Genomic DNA, 21,690 nt, shown 5'->3' with positions numbered 1-21,690 from the left:
AAGAATCTTTAAGACAAAGACTATGTAATGTTTATATGAAATTCAATCTTTTTTTGGAAGGTAAACACTCCCTTAAAATCTATAATCAAATATATGGAACCAATCAATCTCTGGCAGCTTATTTAAAATCTTAAGAACTCGACAGGCGCCTGACTGGCTCAGTCAGTAGAACATGTGACAACTCTTGATCTCAGGGCCAAGAGTTCAAGCCCCACACTGGGTGGAGAGCTTTCTTTAAAAATAAATAACTAAGTAAATAATTTTAAGAACTCTAAATTTTTGTGGTTTTCTAGCATTAACAATTTGTGTTCAGGTTTAGGACAGCACCTGCCTATCAGTTCCTGATGTCGCCTTATCCAACATATCACTAAAATGGAAAAACCCAATGAACCACCCATGCCTGCCTAAAAGGAGACATGAGGAGTGCTCATTGCCCATCCTGCCCGATCCAAAACACAAAATTTAATCAATTTGAGAAAAATGGCAGCTGCCATCAGTGTCTTCCTTTTTGATGTATCCATTCCTTTGGTATTGTTCTACAGCCAAAGACTACAACCTTTAGAAAACAAGGTAGTAGAAGGTGGGCAATGGTGAGTAAAGGGAACATACTACTTTCTAGAAAACGAAAGCATTTTTTTTAACTCAAAAACAGTGCTAAGTCAGTGCTAAGTTTTTCATATACTCCTCAATCTTTTCTGAAAGAGTTGGGTGATGAAGAAAGATGAACCCATGCTCCTTTTTCAATCCAGCAGAGATTCTCGGGACAAAAGCCTACCGGTACTAGAACTGGGCTAGGAGCTTTCTAAACCCACAATCTAGCTAATTAAAACCTTGGCAATACAACCAGCACCCACATGAACAAAAAGAGTTAAGAGCAACCCCAAGCAAGCACATATGCTAACAATAAAAGATGGAAGATAGGTACTGACTCTAAATATGCCTCTCCAAATCAAAAGATGGAGAAAAGGAAACAACCAAAAATCAGACCCAAGGAAAACTACTTCTGAATAAGGAAAAAGAACATCAGCTTGAGAATGATGAAAATGATCTCCCTAAAGAATGAAAAGAACATTTTAGAATACTGCTTGTCATAGTCCATAAAACACAAAAAGACATGATGTCTATGAAATCAGAGCAAAAAACCATCAAGAATGTACAGGATGGAATAAGAAAGTGAGTTAGATAAGGGAAAAAAGTAAGTTCAAATGTAAATAACAGAATCAAAATTACATAAGATACAGTAAACAGCAGAAAATATACGGAACACAAATTAACATTTTAGTAAGATTCAGAAAAGAAGGTTGATCATATTAAATAAGACTCCAAGTGATAGAAATAAAGGGAAGAAATCAGGGATCCAGCCTAGAAACCAAGGAAGAAGCCAACACAAGACAGAAAGAGGCAAAAATTAAGCATAACCACACATTTCCAGAATAAGAATTTAGAGACCCATGTATACAGAAGTACCTTGGCAAAATTTCTTGAAATCTAAGAATAAGGGGGGAGAGTACCTACACTCATCACAAAAAACAGATTACAGTGCAGTGTTTGTTCCTTTGGTCATGGTCTTCTCAGAAAAACTGAATGCTACAAAAAATTGCAAAGGTTCACACATGTGTATGCGTGTTACAAGAAGGTAAGAGGTGAAGGCTAATAGGTTGTAACACAGAAATACCTTTTATATGGAGAGGCAAAAGAAAGAGTTCTCAGATCTACAAGGAAACAAAAAAACAACACTAATACATCCTTCTTGAAAAGTAATTACTTAAAATGTATTTCAGTTGGGGCGCCTGGGAAATTCAGGTGGTTAAGTTCTTGATTTCAGCTCAAGTTGCAATCTCACAGTCATGAGATCAAATCCAGTGTTGGGCTCTGCACTGGGCATGGAGCCTGCTTAAGATTCTCTCTCTCCCAAGGGGCGCCTGGGTGGCTGAGTCAGTTAACTGTCTGACTTCAGCTCAGGTCATGATCTTGCAGTTCATGAGTTCTAACCCCACGTTGGGCTCTCCACTGATAGGTCGGGCCCGCTTCACTTCAGATTCCGTGTCTCTGTCTCTCTCTGCCCCTCTCCCGCTCTCTCTCTCTCAAATCAATAAACATGTAAAAAAAAAAAGATTCTCTCTCTCCCTTGCCCTCTGCCCCTCCTCAAATCACATGTACTTTCTCTCTAAAAATTAAAAAATAAAAAAATAAAAAATTGTTTAAAAAATAAAACAAAAATTAAAAAATATACTACCAATGAGTTTAACAAACACGTGTAACTAATTATTGTAAATTAGGTCATAAAACTGCTTTTCATATAAGAATTATTCTTATATATGATATTAAAGGTAATAATTTAATAAGAATAGCCTAAAAACATCAGATTTTACTCATTACGACCAGGTTTATGGTTTAGATATGTGCTAAATTCCAGGTTTTATACAGGAGGGAGTCAAATAAACTAATACTATATTTCAATAATTACAGAAATATAGGTAAAAATTTTTGGAGGGAGAAACTTACAAATACAGTGGCTCTTATTATTTTTATTATTAAACATTATTATTATTGTTAATAAACAAAACCCTTCCTTCAGACAGTCTTACCCAGTAAAAAAGACTGCAAGATCCGCACCCAGCTGTGTCATGGGAGCCCTGGAGGTTCCTCCACAGAACCTTCAAGGCCCCATAGAGCCAGTTGGAAAACTACTGCATTAGTACAAATAAGAATCAAACCTATACCTTCTAAATCACTGGAGAAGATAAAAATGTTAGTCAATTTTATTTATATATCAGTAATACTTATTTATATATGCATATACACATACACACACACACACACACACACACTACAAATGGCTCAAAAAAATTACTGAAGGAAATGTGCCAAATGTTTTACCCAGTTAATGGAATTATGGGTATCCTATCTTTCAGTATTCTCTAAATTTATTGTAAAAAGCATATATTGCTTTTATTTAAAACAAAAAGTTTTTTTAAGAATGTGTCAGTCAATATGATAAATTGCATATTACAAAATCTATCCTTAAAGACATCATGGGATAGGGGCACCTGGATGGCTCAGTCAGTTAAGCGGCCGACTTGGCTCAGGTCATGATCTCATGGTTTATAAATTCAAACCCCCTGCTGTCAGCCCAGAGTCTGCTTCAGATCCTCTGACCACCCCCGCCCTCTCTGCTCCTCCCCTGCTTGTGCTCTCCATCTCAAAAATAGAAAAACATTAAAATATATATATATATATATATATATATATATATATATATATATATATATATATCATGGTATATTTTCTAGAAGTATCTTTTCAATTCCAGATTATGTTTGAAGTTTGTCTTATAACCACAAAAAACTTTAGACAAATACTTATAAAAGATACAAAATGTAAAACCAGGGCTGAAAAGTACTTGTGAGATAGTTTTAAAAACTGAAGAATATTGGGGTGCCTGGGTGGCTCAGATGGCTGACTGTCTGACTCTTGATTTCGGCTCAGGTCCTGGTCCCAGGGTTGTGGGGTCGAGCCCTGCATCAGGGTCCTCACCGAGGGTGGATCCTAAGATTCTCTCTCTCACTCTACCTCTTCCTCTCTCTCTTCTCACTCTGCTCCTTCCCCCACTCTCTCTCTCTAAAATAATAAAATATTTTAAAAAGTTCAAGAATATTTAAAAAAACTTCTCTGGAACAGGAAAACAGTATTTTATATCATTTCCCACAGTTCTAGATGAAACAGAATACTCCACCTATCTCTCTAGTATATACTTAAATATTAAAATTCGGGGCTCCTGGGTGGCTCAGTCGGTTAAGCGGCCGACTTCGGCTCAGGTCATGATCTCACAGTCCATGAGTTCGAGCCCCGCGTCGGGCTCTGTGCTGACAGCTCAGAGCCTGGAGCCTGCTTCAGATTCTGTGTCTCCCTCTCTCTCTGACCCTCCCTCGTTCATGCTCTGTCTCTCTCTGTCTCAAAAATAAACATACATTAAAAAAAAATTTAAATATTAAAATTCTACAGCATAAGATATCCAATTTAAAGACAGTGCTTAGAATATAGGTTTGATCCTAGTTCCTACTCAGATTACCTCAGATTAAAGGAAAATATCCAAATGTTTAGTATTTAACTTTGTTATTTAGAAATAATAATGATCTCTACATTACTGTAGATCTATGTACATAATCCAAATATATATAACATCAATCAGTGCTTCTTATAAAATCTCTTACCATATTTTAATACTTACTCTTAATAAATCATCTATTCTTCCCTCCTTCTTTTCTAAGTCAGAATTCTTACTGTTTTCTAGTGCAGATATTTTTTCTATGGTGAGGTCAGACTATACAAAGAGAAAACAAATTTAGGATTAGTCTCAAAATATTACATGTTATCATACTTTTCTCATTACCTTTCTGGGGGGAAAAAAAACCCAAAACACCTGCTAACACAAATAGTCTGGAATCACATAGCTAAAGAAATTAAATATGCTTTCCTCAGCCCATTCTTTAGGTCTTGTATTTTATTACACATGCACTTCAAATACACGTTACCTCTGGTATCAAATATATGAATCCTCAAACTGTTGTGCATTGAATAATGCAGAAACATACTACTCTAGAAATGAAACTAACTTTGAATAGAAAAGGACTTCAGAGGAGACAGGGCCCAAATGTCTAAAGAACACACATGCCACCTAGTGGAAATAAAGAACATCAGAGGGGGAAGAGAATGAAGTTACCTGAATCTAAAGTCTGTCCAACTGGCCAAAAGCTGGTAATTCAGATAAAATAAAAATCTATTCCTAAAGCTCTTGAGATTTAAGAGATTCCCCTAGATTGCCAAGCATCTTGTCTTAAAGGCGACACAATGCCAAGAGGCTTCAAAGAAAATGCAGTATACGATTTGGCTATATCAAAACTACAGAGTGGAGGATGCATCCGCTATCCTTTTCACATACTAACTTTGAATATTCCCAACATTCCCTGAATTAAGAAGTTTCTAAAAAACTCTTTACGGAGGAAATTGTGTTGGTGTGCCACATGTTTAAGAATTTTAGCTTTATTCTTGCCAAATAAACAGGAATAAATCAACTACTTTCATAGAGTAGGGAATGAAAAATCACTGAGGTGTACTGTAAGCACTGTCCTAATACGCATTTTGTATACACTGTCTGAGATAACTAGAATCAACCGTATTTTACAGATGATTTCTATTAAAAAAAAAACTGAGGCCCAAAAAGATAACAGTGTTAAGTTGCAGAGTGAGGATCTGAACCCCAGCCTAGTTCTCCAAAACAAGTGCTCTTTCCCCCCAGCACCATGCTACAGTGTAGGCATTTCTACTGCAACACACCAGAATGGTAAAGAGACACCTCAAAAAGTTAAAGCACCTTCCAAAAGACTTTAAAACGCAAGTTCTGAGTATAATACACACAAATAATGAGGTAATGTTGGAGAAATAAAGGAAAGACAGAGAGGACTCCAAGATATCATATGTGGTTAGCATTTATCCCTAAGCACATCTTTTCCTCTGTATATTGATCACCAACCTACCTGGGTCTGTCTGTGCTGGATGGAGATCTGTTTCTGGGAGCTGCTGGAATGCTCTGTGTTGCCAGATCCCGTAGAAGAGGGACTGTTTTGCTGAGCCTGTAAAAAAGGTATATCAACTAATCACTAGAAAGTTTTGCATCTTTCTCCACACACATTTTTAGTTTTGTTTTTGTTTTTTTAGTAATCTCAACTCCCAAAGTGGGACTCGAATTCACAACCCTAGATCAAGAGTTGCATGCTCCACTGACTCAGCCAGCCAGGCCCCCCCGCACCCTCCCCACAAACGTTTGTAGGCATGCAAACAATTATATAAAACACACTCCTTCTGATGAAAGTCAGAAGTCAGGGTCATGTAGCCCAAGATGAAAGTAAAACAATTTAAATGAGAAGCAGGTGGGGGGGCACTTGGGTGGCTCAGTTGATGAAGCGTCCAACTCTTAGTTTCGGCTCAGGTCATGATCTCATGGTTCATGAGTTCGAGCCCTGTGTCAGCCTCTGCACTCACAGTGTGGAGCCTGCTTGGGATTTTCTCTCTCTCCCTCTCTCTCTACCCCTCCCCTGCTCTCTCTCTCAAAATAAATAAACTTAAATAAATAAATAAATAAATAAATAAATAAATAAATAAATAAAAAATGAGAAGCAAGGGCTATAACATGGTGGCTTGGCTCATGTCCCTGTAAATAGTGTGAAGTACTCAAATGTGCCCAAATGAATTTTTAAATCTGTAAATCACAGAACACTGAAAGCTATTCCTGTAATAATATATCCTTTTTACTTGTACGTCATGGCAATATGCTTCTGTTGGAAAAGGCTGGCAAAGCATCCACCACACAGGGGATGCTTATGACTCTAGGCAGAAAGAACTGTGAACTACTATTCAGAATAGTCTCCTAAATCCATTAACCTTACCCATGAACACTCAGCAGTCCAAAAATCCAGGCTGATTTCCAATAATGTCGCTTGCTGATGTGACTTTAATACATAGTCACATAGTCACACTGGGCATTCTAAGGCATTTAAAATTTATAGGGTTTAGGTCTTAATGTAATTCATCTATTCAGGAGTATACAATCCTTATCCTCCCAAAAGTCCTTTTAAAAAACAAGATTGAACCTAACATAATACAACCCTTCACAGACATAATTAGAAAATATTGGATATTCTGAGGATTATGGGCTAATCCCATAATCTTATCTGAGATCTACTGCTACCACCTTATCAGAGAAGATGTAGTGTTTCCACAGATGTGAATTTTGATACTTTCTATACATTCCTTAAACTAGTTTTCTCATCCATTAACATATAAACAATACTATAACCACCACCTACTGAGAATTACTGTCAGCTAACTGCTTCAATGTCATGATCACATGCAATCTTTACAAAACCCTGTAAGATAGTCATTATTATTACTTCCATTTATAGATAAAGGAAATGCAAATCAGAGATTCTAAGCACCTATGCACGGTCACAGAGCTAGTAAGTGAGAGACCATGAACTAAGGAGTACTTTCATCTACAATAACCATTCTCAATGGCCACAGCAGACTGACTCCCTCTCAGTAAGAGTTACTGTCTCACCAGGCCACAAGCAAGCTAATAAGCACTTCATACACATAATTATCTTGAAGGCTCACGACAGCCTTATAAAATAAGGCAGGCAGTATTATATTCTGCACGTGGATTTCTTCATTCAACAACTACTCACTCCCTATGTCTAACCACTGTGTTAGATGTTAGGAACACAATGACCAAGTCAAACAGAAATAAAACCCACAGACCCAGTCATTATTCTGCCTTAACAGAGCTTAGAATCCCAGTGAAGATTTATTAAGCACTCAATAAATATTTGTTGAAAGAAACTGCTAAATAAACAATCATACAGTAAACACAAAATTCCAACTGGGATAAGTGCTGTAAAGAGTATTCAACGGGGGGGGGGGGGGGGGGGGGGGGAAGAAGAGTATCCAACAGGGCACATAATCTAATCTAGAGTCAGGGATGACTGCCTCAGGAAAGCAGCATCAGAGTTAAGATGTGAAGGAAATAAGCAGTCAAGGAGGAGACGGTCAGGTCATTCCCAGGAGAGAATGTGTACATAAACACAAGGGGAAGAGAGAAGACTGATGTGGAGATCAAAGAGGTCAAAAATGAGAAACCAGTCTCAAAAAGGCTGAACACCGTGCAAAGTCCGAAATGACACAGGTGGGATCAGAGCCACATTCAGGGAAGTCCAAATAATGGAAAATGTTCTTTACTCTCTACGATGCAGCAAATCTTTTTTTTTTTACTTGCTGATTAATAAGGGTCATTGATATGAACCTCAAGTATTATACTGAACTATATGAGCATTATCTCCTTCAGTTATCATTAGATTTCTCTTCCAATCCTCTCCTTTTGAAGTGTGTTTCTAAACAAATATGACTTTCAAACCATATAAGAGCCAGTAAGAATCACATGACTGACTAAAAGCCTCTTCTATAACTTTCAGGTTTTGGTATACAAGCTTTGCTAAAATGCCTTTTTATATGTGCTCATTTGTGATTCTGAGTTTTCTTTCAGCAAACAGGGTGCTAGAATGTAACTCAGTGGGATGTGCCAAAGTAAAGCTCTCTGTAAAGATATATGTAAAATAGTTCAATGATAAGAAGTAAAAATGCAAAAAGTTAGCTGAGCAAGTGGGACATAGGTTAGGAAGGAGCAAATCCTCATAAAAAGGGAAACAATACTTTCCAAAGGCAAAAGAACTACAGAAATAGAAGGACCTATTATTGTGACAAATGAGTCCATGGTAGAAAAAAAATGCCCTCATTCTGATCATTCATTCAATATTAACTGTGGATCTCTGTGCCTGGTCCTGGTTAAACTCTAGAAATGCAAAACTGGAAAGCAAAGAGAGCTTAGTCTCCCAAATGAGAACAGAAGTCACTGGCTCTTCTAAGCCGGCCACAGTAGTTGTTAATTTAGTCCAACCCCAACCTTGCAAAACACCTCCCCAGATGTCCATATTCTTTGTTCCTATTATAAAAGTAATACTGGCTTCTAATTCATGATGACAAGATGGATCTTCCGAAGTCCTACTGATATGCAGAAACACTTTTAAAATGAAATCACAAGAGCACTAAGAAACAAGAGAGAGTCAAGGATCAGAAATGCTTTAAAACATTAAATTTTAAGAACCATTCAAAAACAGTTGGGTTCAGGTAGAGAAAGTGAAATACATTCATAGCTTAAAACATCACCAGTGAAACAGACTGGGTCTTTTCTAATTAAAGAAAATTTTTTTTAATGTTTATTTATTTTTGAGAGAGAGAGAAGAGTGTGAGCAGGGGAGGGGCAGAGAGAGAGATGGAGACACGGAATCCGAAGCAGGCTCCAGGCTCTGAGCTGTCAGCTTAACCAACTGAACCACCCAGGTGCCCTTAGACTGGGTCTTTTCAAGGGAGCTCCTGAAAAGCTCCACTTGAGATTTACATTCACAAAAACCAGGAGTAAACCATGTGACAATTACCATGCATTTAAAACCGGTAAGGTCCAGTATCGACCCCCTGGATCCCTCCCCTTGCATACTGAAGGGCCTGGATACTACCATTCTGACCCCAGGACAAAGCACAAGAACAGATCTCTTAAATAAGGCTTAAAAAAAAAAAAAAAAAAGTAAAGATTTAAAAATGAAAAATAAGTGGGTCCAGGGGAGGGCTCCTGGTGTGAATATTGTGGCTTGAGGGAAAAAGCAAAGAAAGTACAGTACCCCTGCCCTCCACAACTGATATAACGGGGAAAGAAATGGAAGGTACTGCAAAGAGTAAAACAGCTCACCCATCAAAACAAAGCCCTCCTAATTTAGACACTGGTAGAGGAGCTGGCGTTCCTGCCCAGAGCTTACCAAACATTCACACAGTCAGCCCTCCCACCATCTGGGAAGCAGAACTATGCCACTTGCAAAGGAAAATCCACGCCAATAACCAATATTAACCACCTTACTACTTCATCCAACTAAAGCTAAAGACACATTTTCTTTTTTTTTTTAATTTTTTTTTTCAACGTTTATTTATTTTTGGGATAGAGAGAGACAGAGCATGAACGGGCGAGGGGCAGAGAGAGAGGGAGACACAGAATCAGAAACAGGCTCCAGGCTCTGAGCCATCAGCCCAGAGCCCGACGCGGGGCTCGAACTCACGGGCCGCGAGATCGTGACCTGGCTGAAGTCGGACGCTCAACCGACTGCGCCACCCAGGCGCCCCTAAAGACACATTTTCAAGAAAGCCAACAGCACAGGGGCGCCTGGGTGGCTCAGTCGGTTAAGCGGCCGACTTCGGCTCGGGTCATGATCTCGCGGTCCGTGAGTTCGAGCCCCACGTCAGGCTCTGTGCTGACAGCTCAGAGCCTGGAGCCTGTTTCGGATTCTGTGTCTCCCTCTCTCTGACCCTCCCCTGTTCATGCTTTGTCTCTCTGTGTCTCAAAAATAAATAAACGTTAAAAAAAAAAAAAAAAAAGAGAGAAAGAAAGCCAACAGCACAAAAGGAAGATCCAATGTGAAAAGACAAAGATCCAAGAGAAAACAGATAACTCCATAAAAACAACTTCAAAAATAAATTATGTCCCCAGACAAAGGATACATCTATAAAAATGAAAAAGCAAACAACATGAAAATAAACTTAAAATTATCAAAAATTTGAAAACTGAATAGATTAGCTAAATAACAAAATGAACAGTTGAATACAGAATCAGTCATCTGGAAGACAATGCCAAGAAACTCTCTCAGAAGTGAGGCACCTGGGTGGCTCAGTTGGTTAAAAGTCGGACCCTTGATCTCAACTCAGGTCTTGATCTCAGGGTTGTGAATTCAAACCCTATGTTGGGCTCCACGTTGGGTGTAAAGCCTACTTTAAAAGGGGGGGCGGGGGGGGCGGTGCCTGGATGGCACAGTTGAGTACCTGATTCTTGATTTTGGCTTAGATCAAGATCTCAGTTCGTGGGATTGAGCCCTGCCCTAACGGTGTGGAGCCCGCTTGGGGTCCTCATTCTCTCTCTCTCCCCCTCCCTCCCTCCCTCTCTCTCTCTGCCCTTCCCCTACTCACTCTTTCTCTTTCTCAAAATAAAAATAAACATTAAAAAAAAAAAAAGAAAAAGAAAATCTCCCAGAAGATAAAAAAAAAAAAAAGTCAAATAAAGGAAAGAAAAGTTCAGAAACGTGAACAACACAGAGGCTCCAAAACAATCTAATAGGCTCTCCTGAAGAAAAAAATAAAGAGAAAGAAATAATCAAGGAAGAGTAAAATAAAAACTTCTCTGAGATAAAAAGGCACATTTTAAGAGTGAAAAAGCCTACTATATGACAAGTAGTATTAATGGAGAAAAACACAGTAGACAGACTTCAAGAACAAAAAGATACCATATACATCTCAATAGATCTAGAAAAAGCATCCAGCACTTTCATGATACAGACATTTAACAGACTCAGAAATAGAAGGATACTTTTTCTTTTTCTTTTTTTAAGTTTTTATTTATTTCTTTTGAGAGAGAAAGAGCAACTGGGAAAGGGGCAGAAAGAGAAAGGTAGACAGAATCCCAAGCAGGCTCTGCACTGCCAGCGCAGAGGCTGATGTAGGGCTTGAACCCATGAACCACGAGATCACGACCTGAGCCTAAGTCGAACACTAAACTGACTGAGGCACCCAGGTGCCCCAGAAGGTCACTTTTTCAACCCCCAAAAAGGCATCTCTGAAAAACATATAGCTAGCCTAATACTGTCAAAGATCACATGCTTTCCCTCGTAAGATCAGGAATAAGACAGGATGTCCACTTGAACCACTTTAAGTTAAAACTGCCAGCACTGAAAGAAAATGAAGAGACCTATATAAATGGAAAGTTATCTCATGTTAATGGAATAAAGACTTAGTATTTTTAAAAAGGCAATACTCCACAAATTGATCAAAAGATTCAGCACGACTGCCATAAATCCCAGGTAGTTCGTTTGCAGAAACTGAAAAGCTGATTCTAAAATTCTTATGGAAATGCATGGGATCCCACAGCCAAAACAATCCTGAAAAAGAACAAAGTTGAAGGAATCACACTGCCTGGTTTCAAAACTTAATTACTACAAAGCTATGGTCACTAAGACTGTAGTACTGACATAAGCATAGGCATATAGATCAATGGAGTAGAATCTGAGTCCAGAAATAAACGCTTTACATTTATGGTCAACTGATTTTTGACAAGGTGCCAAGACAATTCAATGGAGAAACAATAGTCTTTCCACACAAATGGTGCGGGGGGGGGGGGGGGGGGAGGGGAGGGGGAGAGGGCAGGGGGAACCGACTGGATATCCATATGCAAAAGAATAAAGTTGGGCCCCCCCCCCCCTTCCTGACACCACACACAAAGAATAACACAAAATGGATCACGGACCTAAATATAAGAGCTAAAAGGACACTGAGAAGAAAATACAGAAGTAGAGTTTCATGACCTTATGTCAGGTTAAGGATTCTTAGCTAAAACACTAAAAGCATAAGCAACGAAAGAAAAAAGATAAACTGGACTTTTTCTAAATTAAAACCTTTTGTGCTTCAAACACTTTCAAGAAAGTAAAACAACAACCCACAAGAGAAAATACATGCAAATCATATAGTGGACATGGGTCCCTTTCAACTCAACAACAACAAAAATAGCTCAATTTACAAATGGACAAAGGATTTATATGACATTTCTTCAAAGAACATATACAAATGGCCATAAGAAAATTTTAAAAGTGCTCAGTATCATTAGTATTCAGGAAACGCAAATCAAAACCACAATGAGATATTACTTCACGTCCACTAGGATGGCTATAATCAAAACAACAGATAATGACAAGTGTTGACAAGGATGTGTGGAGGACCCTCATGTATTACTGCTGGGTTTGTAAAATGGTACATCTGCTTTGGAAAGCAGTTTGGCAATTCTGAAGAAATAGTTACCATAAGACCCAACGATTCCACTCTTTAGCACATACCTAAAATAACAACATACGCCTATACAAACTTGGACATGAATGTTCACAGCAGTATCATTCACAATAACCAAAAAGTGGAAACAACCAAAATGTTCATTAAATGATGAAAGGATAAAAAAGACTGTGAGCAGCTGAGCACCAGGAGGAATGATTAGATTTACAGATACACATCCACAAAAATCCATGAGACCATAAGGATAACCAAAGAAGAGAAAGTTAGGGGCGCCTGGGTGTCTCAGTTGGCTAAGTGTCTGACTTCGGCTCAGGTCATGGTCTCGTGGTTCATGAGTTCAAGCCCCGCATTGGGCTCTGTGCTGACGGCTCAGAGCCTGGAGCCTGCTTCAGATTCTTTGTCTCCCTCTCTCTCTACCCCTCCCCCCTTTGTGTGCGCACACACACACACACGTGCGCTCTCAAAAATAAACATTAAAAAAAGTTACATTAAAAAAAAAGAAAGTTATTTGTCAACATTTCATACAGCTATTCCTCCTTCCTTTAAAAATTAAAGTTTTATTTAAAAAATTAAAATTGGTAATTAAAAGTAAGAACTAAGCATTTAACCTGCTTTTCTGAAGAACTGTAAGTCAATGTAGCCAAAGAGGCCCAGATGCTGACAGGAAAGTTCTATTTTACATAAGAATAGACATCAATAAAAGGTAAGTGTGATAATGTTAATCACGCTATCTAGGAAAATACCAATATTTCTTAGAAAATACCTGTTAAGTTATTCAGAGACAGGTGTTCAGAATTTCTGAAATGTACTTTAAAATACTTCAGCATAAAATATGAAAGTACATTTTTAAAAATCCAAGCTTTTAAGAATATCCTGTGTAATGTTAAAAGATGCAGCTTTCAAGAAAATAATAAACCTGACATTAAAAAAAAAAAAAATCCAGAAGACCCTGACAACTAGAATTGTCTCATTCAATCAAAACTCATCAATGACTAGGATGGTTTTCTCAGTGAATCCAACACAACGACTTGGTTTTGCAATGCCTAATAATGAAACCGTCATAATATTGTAAACGTTCCTTAAGTGTTTTCAAAGTCCTAGAAGAATTTGGAAAACAGAAAATACTAAATTATGGTTAAAATAAGAAAAATAAAATAAAATAAAAAATAAATAGCACACACTTACAACGTAACATTAACTAAAAAACTGAAAGATGAGAAAGCAGATGGGTGACAGTTTGAGTATGTTAAATTCATCTCTTATAATGGAGAGTAGACAGGGGAGCCTGGGTGGCTCAGCTGGTTAAGTGTCCTACTTCGGCTCAGGTCATGATCTCTCAGTCCATGAGTTAGAGCCCCGCGTTGGGTTCTGTGCAGACAGCTCAGAGCCTGGAGCCTGCTTCAGATTCTGTGTCTCCCTGGCTCTCTACCCCTCCCTCACTCGCTTGTGTGCTCTCTCTCTCTCAAAAATAAATAAACGTTAAAAAAATTTAAAAAATAATGGAGAATAGGGAGATCTTGTTTATAGTTAATTAAGAGACACATTATTTAGGGGCTGGGTGGCTCAGTCGGTTGAGCGTCCGACTTCGGCTCAAGTCATAATCTCACGGTTCATGAGTTCGAGCCCCGTGTCAGGCTCTGTGCGGACAGCTAGGAGCCTGGAGCCTGCTTCGGATTCTGTGTCTCCCTCTCTCTCTCTGCCCCTCCCCAGCTTGCACTCTGTCTCTCCCTCTCTCAAAAATAAATAAACATTAAAAAAAATTTTTTTTAAAAAGAGATACATTATTTGAAGTTCAAACAGTAAATCAGTAGAAAATCTAAAACAAACTCTGGACAGTGGTTACATTTCTGAGGGTTGCAAAGGAAAGACTCTTCTCCATCATTTTAATTTTTTTGTGGGCAATGTACATATACTAGTTTTACAATTTAGAAAACTGTATTATGGGGTGCCTGCGTGGCTCAGTCGGTTGAGCGTCAGACCAACTCAGGTCATGATCTCACAGTTCATGGGTTCAAGCCCCGCATAGGGCTCTGTGCTGACAGCTCAGGGCCTGGAGCCTGCTTCAGATTCTGCGTCTCCCTCTGTCTCTGTCCCTCCCCCGCTCACATTCTGTCTCCCTCTCTCTCTCAAAAATAAACATTAAAAAAACACATTTTTATATTATCTTACAATTTAAAAAATCAACTTCCTGTATGTTAATTATACTTCAATAAAAAGAAGAAAAAATTGAATTTCCTATGTTAAAACATGTAAAATTACATTAACAATATAATTTTAGATATTTATAGAATCAAACTCGGGGTGCCTGGATGGTTCACTCCAATTGAGCATCCAATTCTTGACTTGGGCTCAGGTCATGATCCCAGGGTCATGTGATCTAGCCCCCCCCCACCCCTCCCCGGGAGATTATCTCTCTCCCTCTCCCTCTGCCCCTCTCCACCACTCACGTTCAGGCTTTCTCTCTCTCAAAAATAAATAAAAATAAAAAGGATCGAACTCACGATATTCTGCCACCTGCTATTTTTATTTATCAACACCTATCTAGACATCTTTCTCTGTCAGCATATACAGTTGACCTTGGAACAACAGGGGTATGAACTGCACAGGTTCAGTTATATGAAGATTTTTTCAGTAAATACAGTGAGGTACTGTAAGTGTATTTTTTCTCTTATGAGTTTCTTTTCTTTTTTAAAAAACATTTATTTATTTATTTTGAGAGAGAGAGCATGAGCAAGAGAGGGGCAGAGAGAGACAGGAACAGAGAATCCTAAGCAGGCTCCATGCTCAGCATGGATGTGAGGCTTGGTCCTATGACCATGAGATCATGACCTGAGCTGATAGCAAGAGTCAGATGCTCAACCAACTGAGCCATGGAGGCACCCCTCATGTGATGCTCTTAATAACATTTTTTCTCTAGCTTACTTTATTCCAAGAATACAGTATACAATATAAATAACATACAAAATATGTGTTGACCAGCTGTTTATGTTATCAGTAAGATTTCTGGTCAACAACAGGCTGTTAATAGTTACGTTGGGTGGGGGGAGGGGTGGTCAAAAGTTATACTGCATGATTTTTGACTGCCAGCAGGGTGTTGGGTGTCCCAGTCCCCAATGTTGTTCAAGGGTCAACTGCGTATATACCTTTCTCACTTCTTCTGTCAACTGTATAGCATTCCATTAGACTCTATATGAAGGATGCCTTTATCAATTCACACAACATATAATTGCCCTGAGAGTGTGTTAGAGTAGATCCTGTTCTGGTATTGGAAAATCAAAAGGAACAAAGCAGGGGAGCCTGGATGGCTCAGTTGGTTGAGTGTCCAACTTTGGCTCAGGTCATGATCTCAGGGTTCGCGAGTTCAAGCCCCACGTTGCGCCTGCTGCTTTCTGTGTGGAGGCTGCTTCACATCCTCTGTCCCTCATTCTCTCTGCCCCTCCCCCACTCATGCTCTGTCTCTCCAGAACAAACAAACATTAAAAAAGAAAAGTGAACAAAGCAAAGTCCTTGACCTGATGGAGTTTCCATGCCAGTGGGGGCAGGGGAGGAGTCAGACAAGTAAATTATAGCAGGTCAGCTGGTGAGAAGACTGAGAAGAAAAACAAAGCAGGGCATAGGAGGTAGACATTGTGTGGAGTGGGCAAGGAGGAGTTGCTATTTAATAGAGTGTGATCAGGGTAGGCCTCTCTAATAGGGTAAATTCAAGCAGAGAACTGAAGAAGCATGGCAGACTTACTATCTGGGGGAAGAATGTTAAGACAAAGGCAACACCAAGTGTAAAGTCCCTGAGGTGAGAACATGCCAGGTAGTATTTGAGAAGGCAAGGTGGCCGGTGGGGACGGAACCTAGTAAGGAAGGGAGGTGGCAGTAAGAGATGGCCAAGTGGTGAGAAACAGACCACGCAAGTCTTTATGTGCCATTTTAAGTACCTTTGAGCAAACATGACTGAATCACTCTCATCGGTTGAAAACAGATTAAAAGGCAAAGAAGGTAGGAAGGAGCAAAGAATCCAGTGAGGAGGCTACTACCATAACCTTAGTGGGGGACAACGGTTTATTTCAAGTAGTAGTAGGAGTAGTAGTAGGAGTAGTGAAGAGGTTAGAAGCAGTAGGAATCTGAACATAACCGTAATAGTAAGATTTACTGATGGATTTGTAACTGGGATATAAAATAAAGAGAAGAGACAAGAATGACTCCATGGTTTTTAAACAACTAGAAGGAGAGAATGGACAGTTACTGAGATGTGGAAGGCTGTTGAAGAAATGGGTTTGGATTGAATTCAGTTTTGGACATGTTAGGTTTGATATGCTTATCAGACATAAAGAAAAGTCTAGAAGCAACTGACTACATACATTTGGAATTCGGGGCAGGGCTCTGGGCTGGAGATATAAACTTGGAAGTGCTCTGCATATGGGTGATAACTAAAGCAAAGAAACTCAATGAGATTATGTAGAGAATAAAGGTAGACAAAAGTCTGAAGACTGAGCCCTGGGGCACTCCACTGTTTAGAGGTCTGGGAAATGAGAAAGAACAAAAAGAGTAGAAGCGGAGGGGAGCACAAGAGGACGTGCTTGGAGAAAGGAGTCATCAGTTATGGCTAATGAATCATGCTGGACAGATACATTCTGAGGACTGATCACTGGGTGCAGCAGTGTGGAGGTCACAGACACCCTGGATACAAGTTCCTGTGAAACACCAGTGAAGGGAAACCACTTCCGGATTTCTGCAATAATAAACAATGCAATAAACATCTTCATATAGTTTTATGGGAATAGAATTCCTGGGTCCCAAGGCATGTAAATTTAACACTCGGATACAAACCAACTTGTCCAAGAGACTGCACCAATTTAGAGTCAGTATAAAACTTGCATGTGTATCTAAACTATAATCTACACTGAGAATTATCAAATGTAACAATCCTTAACACTCTGACAGGTCAAAAGTGTTATACCTTGTTTTATTTTGCATCTCTCCACGGCTGAAGTTAGGCAGTTTTCATGTTATTAGTCATCTGTCTTCCCTCCACCTACCCCGTAAAACTGCCTGCTAATTAATAGCTTTTGCCTATTTGTCAGGAAACTGCTGGTCTTTATTTATTAAAAATGTTTTTTTAAATATGTTAATGTTAACTCTTTTGCTTTCTTCTTTCTTTAGACTACTAAGCTTATATCCTGGCTGGAACTGCAGAGAAGCAAAGAGATCCAGAACTGTACCAAACCATTTAAGCCTTTGTTTTTCACATTTATTTCCCTGTTCCTTCTTCAGACACGTTCATTTCTTACTCTTCTCTGCCATCTCTCCTCTCCATGAGAACAATCTGGCTATAGCATCTGCACTCCTCTGACAGCCCGAGTGAACGAGCTGATAGGACTGAGGAAGCCGTTATCCACGTGCACCCATCCCAATACCTTTTTTGGAAGGCTCACAATAGGGCACCAAGTTTTCCTGATCGAAATCCTGGGTACTTAGCTACATGCCTGTCACATAGTGGGCATTCAGTAAGTATTCGTGCAATAAACAAAGGGAACTCCCCTCAAGTGAAATGGAAATAGCTTTCAAAAAGGCAATAAAAGAACATAAGGACAAACAAACCTCTGATTATCCAAGGTTTTGCCTGGGAAAGTTAGCTCGAAGATGAAGATTTAATGGTCAGTGAATAGTAAACAATGTAATTTTTACACACGCGCACAGGCACACGCTCTGTAAGCATACTATAGAGAACCACAACATTCTCACACAAACTATGCCATACTACTGTCAGGCCCACACACAGGACTGTATTGGTCAATTCTCCAATTTTGTTTCTGACACCCACCGATAAAATTAGACCCCCTTCACACAAGAAGTCTCTCCATTCCTCTGATGCTTAAAAAATTCTCTAAGTTTAAAAGCTGTAATATCTCTTTGAGGAAAAGCAATAATAACGGTAAGAAAGTATTCCAAGTTGTGCACAATGGTTCGCTAATTACTTCATAATTTTTATTTCCTTTCCTTAAGGCACCCACCCTTTTCATGGCCTTTTTGAATACAACTGCATGTGGATTAATGACTCAGAATCCACGAAACAAATAAAGAGGAAACTTAGGTTACAAGTGGAGCGAATGAACCAGGAGAAGAGAAAGAAATTTGGATCAGTGATGACTTTAGCTCTGAAAGAGGCCCCCAAAAATGGAAGAATAGGGCAACGGGGCTTTCCCTTGCTCTGTATCATCTGTGGTGGGGCACAGAAACCAAGAAAAATAACAACCCTGGAGTCAAACTGCACTAGATAATTTGGTAAGTAAAAATGGGGTCAAACCTACTTGTTCTCCAAGGAGAGAGAAAGAAGCAAGCTGAGAACAGCAAACAGGTAGCCAAATACTCCTGGAAAAAGTATCTGTCCCAACACTGTGAAGAGGTGAGAGGAGGCAAGCGTACAGGTCACGCCAGTACCACGGAGGGGAGACAGACTGGCACACACACTACAGAATGCCCGCCTACCTGCTCACATTTTCTGACCTACACGCTGCTTCAAATAAGTGACGCCTGGAGTTTGGCGACTTTAATTAGACAAGTACTTTGGCTGTAACGGAATTTGATCTGTATCGTCTTCACTTCTTTGTCAACCTAAAACCGTATTTTCTTTCCCACGGTGTGCCCAGACTTTAACAAAGTAGTCCCTCTCACCCCCTGGAACCAAGGGACACTGAAGAAAACCACGCTACCTTTAGAAGGCACACAGTTAGTAACGGCATCATCTCTTCACGAACATAATTCCTCAAACTCCATCAAGGAGCTCGAGGGCAACACGGATCTGCATCAGGTCAGCCTTGGTACTCACTGACACAAAGGTGAAGCAGAGGCCAGCTCCCCTCTGCGCCAGCTGCTCCGTGTCAAGCCGAGGCTTCGCCAGCATCACTGACATGAGGGTTGGCAGAGCGGACTGCTCCTCCGACACCTCCTTTGCAGCGCTGCCATCTAAGCCATAGAGGGGCTGCTCTACCCGCCGCTGCAAAACATCAAAGAAACCCCACGGATTACATGAGAAAGCAGCCAGAAACCGCCAAAACACATAATGGATTAAAACAGCGCACAGAAGAGTAATTTTTGAAAAACACCTTCTCTGAAAACAAATACGGACAGCATAATCACAGTGTCGCTGGATTATAACTTATCTGTAAATCTGGGATAGTATCTCACTTGAATTCTGTAAAATTAATTGTATTTTACAATTTTAATTGTTCCGTATTTCTACAACTGAAATTGCAGTTTACTTTTCAGAGTTCAACAAATCGACTTCACAATACCTTCAAACCTACAAAGGAAATGTTATTTCTATCCTGTAGGTAAATGAGGATGAAGACATTTGTCCCCTAATTTACAGGAAGCTTATTTCACTCTCAATTCTATCCTTACCATGCTATACTTATATGCAAAAATCAAAAATAAATACAAGCAACACAATTTCCACAGAACACTAAAAGAATGATATAACACAATTATGTATGGTTTATTCCAGAAATGTAAGGATGGTTCATTATTAGCAAATCTACCGATATAATTCATTACATTAGTATTGGGGAGCGGAGATATCAAGATTCTTCCCTTTAGATGTCAAAAGAGGATTTGCACATTGTTGGGCAACTCTTAAAAACAAAAACAAAAAACACTGGGAGTATCCGTCTTTAATACAACACAGTATTTTTTTTCAGAGATGAACATAAATTAATGGTGCCATACCAAAGACACACTCAATAAAGTTAAGAAAACTAGAAAGGGGTTAACACATTAATATCACAATCATTCAACATTATTACAGAAGGTTTAGCAATGTGATAAGGGGGGGAATGAGGTATAAACAAGGGGAAATATTAAAGATTAAAAAGTGTCATTTTTGGATGATATAACTATTCACAAAGGAAACTAAGCAAATCAACTGAAAAACAACAAATAAGAGCTCGGGAAGATGGTCGAATATAAAATAAATATACAAAAAACAACAGCTTCCCCATATACCAATAATTGATTATTATCAGAATATATAACGGAAGAAAAAGCAGATTCAAAATTTCAAAAAATCTATACGAGAGAAATAAGTTTAGAAATAAACTTAAGAAATATGGAGATTACATATAAGAAAAACTACAGATTCATTGGCAGATGTAAAAGATGATCTACACGGTAATACCATGGGCCTGCATTCAAATTTTATAAATGTCAAATTTCTTTAAAAGCCAACGCATGTGGCTTTTTATTTATTTTTGTTTTTCTTTTTTCTCTCTCTCTCCTGCTACGAGAGAGTGCTGTAGTGGTGCAGTGATCACAGTGTCACTCTTGCTCTCTTTTGGGAGTTGATTTGGTGGAATTTCACACATTAATTCTAAGGTTCACTTGGAAAGATAATCAAAATTAGCCACACAACTTTTGATAAAGAACAGCAGGGAAACTTGACTAGTTATTAAAACATACCACAAAACAGCAAGACCACATCAGTATAATACCGGTACATGAGCAGACAGATCAATCAGTGGCACAGAACAGAAAACTCAGAAACAGACCCCTATAATATGGATATATAATCTGTGATTAAACTGTGTTTCAGGGGGCGCCTGGGTGGCGCAGTCGGTTAAGCGTCCGACTTCAGCCAGGTCACGATCTCGCGGTCCGTGAGTTCGAGCCCCGCGTCAGGCTCTGGGCTGATGGCTCAGAGCCTGGAGCCTGTTTCCCATTCTGTGTCTCCCTCTCTCTCTGCCCCTCCCCCGTTCATGGTCTGTTTCTCTCTGTCCCAAAAATAAATAAACGTTGAAAAAAAAAAAAAATTAAACTGTGTTTCAGATTAGTGGGAATTTACTAAATAGATGGTAGGGTATTTGTACAGGTATCAGAAAAAAGTAGAAAAGCAGATTGCTTCCTTATACATAAAAATTACAAGGAAATACAAACAAGTATTTTTATGACTTTCTAGTGGTGAAGGACTTTTTAAGCATGACATTAAAAATACAAACCATTCAGGTATATCTCAGAATAACATAAAACCAGTAAGACATAAAGGAAAACAGTGACAAATTTGACTCCAAATTTTTTTACTCCTGAATGGCAAAAGTCAACCTGAAGTTAAAAGATAAAATTATAAATAGGCAAAAATGTTTACCATATAAATGACAATGAGTTAACAACCTTAATAAATAATGTGCTCCTCATCAGGAAGAAAAAAACAAACACTCTGAT

The 21,690-nt window shown here is 39.0% G+C and overlaps 1 protein-coding gene across 5 annotated transcripts in view; it reads right to left on the bottom strand.

Annotated features, from left to right (window-relative positions):
- Positions 1-21,690, bottom strand: part of TLK2 (tousled like kinase 2) — a 115,877-nt gene that overhangs the window by 45,670 nt on the left and 48,517 nt on the right. For all 5 annotated transcript variants that reach the window (XM_032591222.1, XM_032591223.1, XM_030296258.2 and 2 more), the window contains 3 exons: positions 19,304-19,471; positions 5,538-5,633; positions 4,232-4,324 (listed from right to left, as the gene is read on the bottom strand). In XM_032591222.1, the coding sequence (XP_032447113.1) occupies positions 4,232-4,324; positions 5,538-5,633; positions 19,304-19,471 (357 nt within the window). The remainder of the gene's footprint in view (positions 1-4,231; positions 4,325-5,537; positions 5,634-19,303; positions 19,472-21,690) is intronic.

This window comes from Lynx canadensis, chromosome E1 (assembly GCF_007474595.2).
Source record: "Lynx canadensis isolate LIC74 chromosome E1, mLynCan4.pri.v2, whole genome shotgun sequence".
Taxonomy (NCBI): Eukaryota; Metazoa; Chordata; class Mammalia; order Carnivora; family Felidae; genus Lynx; species Lynx canadensis.
This window is presented reverse-complemented; position numbering and strand designations above follow the sequence as displayed.